The sequence below is a fragment of the Haplochromis burtoni genome, unplaced genomic scaffold (assembly GCF_018398535.1).
Source record: "Haplochromis burtoni strain Fernald_Lab_line unplaced genomic scaffold, NCSU_Asbu1 Contig_3053, whole genome shotgun sequence".
NCBI lineage: Eukaryota > Metazoa > Chordata > Actinopteri > Cichliformes > Cichlidae > Haplochromis > Haplochromis burtoni.
Window position 1 is genome coordinate 6269 of NW_024585414.1, and position 2317 is coordinate 8585.

The 2317-nt window shown below is 38.2% G+C and overlaps 1 protein-coding gene across 1 annotated transcript; it reads right to left on the reverse strand.

The window, feature by feature from the left end:
* Positions 1-568: 568 nt before the first annotated feature.
* Positions 569-2313, reverse strand: LOC102313169 (carbonic anhydrase 12; the record flags this gene model as incomplete). Its single annotated transcript, XM_042217803.1, is given in 5 exon segments — positions 569-1309; positions 1424-1596; positions 1690-1768; positions 1953-2048; positions 2165-2313. Coding segments are annotated over 5 exon segments (689 nt in total), but the record flags the coding sequence as incomplete, so codon positions are not given.
* Between the last annotated feature and the right edge of the window lie 4 nt (positions 2314-2317).

The following is a 2317-nucleotide window of genomic DNA, read 5'->3' on the forward strand; positions in this document are numbered from 1 at the left end:
CTGCTGAATCCACTTTAACCTCTAAATGTACCAATTTTTCTGCTTAGATTCAAAGACATCCTCTACAATGTAGGCAACAGAAAATAGAGTATTTTTATTTCCCTTTTTATCTCTTCAGATCTGAGCTGGGCACAATTAGAATAAAAAACGGTTAGACTAAAGTTATTTTATAATTGTGTTAATATAAGACACAAAAACAGAAACATCCTCCAAAGAGCTTTTTAGTTACTTTGAGTACATTTCGGAGCCTGTACATTTTTTTACTTCTACTTGATTCAAGAAGTTGAAACAGTACTTCAACTTTTGCTGAAATACTTTTTAACAGTTGTATTTGTACTTCTACTTAAGTACAGAATGTCCTTACTTGGCGGCTTCACAAGTTTTGAACCAACAGAGAATAAAACTGGGGACTTTTGTGTTTTCAGAACTAGAATAGCAAGCTCTCAAAGGCTCAGATGGCTTCCACTAATTAAGGGTAGCAAATGCAGAGCTTATGAAAGAGCTATGTATCATTTTAAAAGTCCCAGAAACCCCCAAGAATTTAAAAAAGACAGTAAAACTCAAGAAAGAGTGATAAATAATTTTAATTGTCATTTAATAAGATCAGGAAGGTCACAGTTTTCTTCATTTCATGCAATACAGTACAGTATTAAAGACATAAAGAATATGCATCCCTGATAAATAATTTTGTTCATCTAAGAAAGTAACACACAAAGCCTTCATAACATGAACTTCATAAATGAGTCATCAGGTTTTCATTTTCCATTTTGTGGTTTTAGCTACCAGTGCACTTTAAATGCATTAGTAGCTGCACTGATGGAGGCAAAATGAAAACTTGTGCATGTCATTGCTTAAAGTAAACTAGACTGATATGTAACAACAGGCAAGTTCTTTGTAGCAGGTAGCCATAATCAAGAAATAGCAGAAATAATATGGGAGCAGAGGAAGCCTTCACCTTCATAAATTACTTTTCACACTTTTTATGATTATGTCAAACATAAAGAGCTACATTAGAAATCAGCGAAGCTCAGTTTTAATTAAATGGGGAAAGAATGCATGTGCTGAAGTGAGGCAACAGGTTGATCAGCAAAGTTGCTGATGATGTCCTCTTTCTATTTTAGCTCCAACTCGAGCCCAGTGTAAGGCTGAGGAGCAGCAGACCCAGGGAGAAGCAGGTTGTGGAGGCAGAACTGTTGCTCCTCTGAGTCCAGACTGTTCTATCTCTTTGGTTTTGTACACTTCTGTAGACGTTTGTCATGAGTTGTGATGTGCTGTCGTTGAAGTGCAGTGTGGTGCTGAAGAGGTCAATCTGGTAGTGAGACATTTTTTTGTTTCCAGTTAGCTCCATGAACCACTAACAGTGTTTATGTGCTTGCAGCAATGATAATTAGGAGACACAAGGAAGAAATGAAATAACACCTACCAGATCTTTGCTGACTTTAATTGGTTCCTTAAAAACGGTCCAGACCACCGCCTCCTTACAAGGGGGGGTCGTCAAAGATCCAAGGTAGCGGTAATACTTAGAGAGAGACACATTGCCAAGCAGGTCTTTCAGGGAAAACCCAGCTGCAGTCGAATTAAACGAAACTTTGTTGCCTGAGGACAGAAACAAGGCCGACATGAAGGAACTATTAATGAGACGATTTCGAGCCAGAAACAGGAGAGGAGTTTTTTTTTCAAAAATGTTACCTTTTTCTGTGATGTTGGCCAAGTAAGAGGTCAAATTGCGCCAGCTTTCCGGCTGACCAGTTGAGTTGCCTGACATTACCTGGAAAAAAAATGTGTATTGATTGTGTTGTTTTCCCCACCTCATAGTTTAAAATAGACCAACACGGAAAAACACCTCAAAGATATAGTGACGTTGTAATACATAATAATTATCTCTAAGACATAACAGCTATATCTGAAGTAGACAGCAGGCATTATAAAAACTTGTTTGCTGCTTCTCTCACCTCAATAAAGAAACCAAGTGCAGCAATTCCGGTGGGATATTCAGCAGCTTCAGATACACTCCGATTGTACATTAGCTTGGTGTTCACAATATGCAACTGGGAAAATTAAGTTATTTAGTTGGATTTTTTCTTGTTTTTAATATCAATATTAAAATTTTATTAGCAAAAAGAAATGTCAATATCATCAATACAAAATGAAAAAAAATCTGTGCCTCCATAGGATAGCGCTTTCCATCCACCGTGTGCTCTGAGCCGGGGACAGAGGAGCCGTTGCCCCAGTGGAAGTGGAATCGCACGGTGTCATATTCGCCGGACAGGTTCCCTCCTGAAATCTTAGCTCCGCTCTCAAGGGTCACATTGACTGA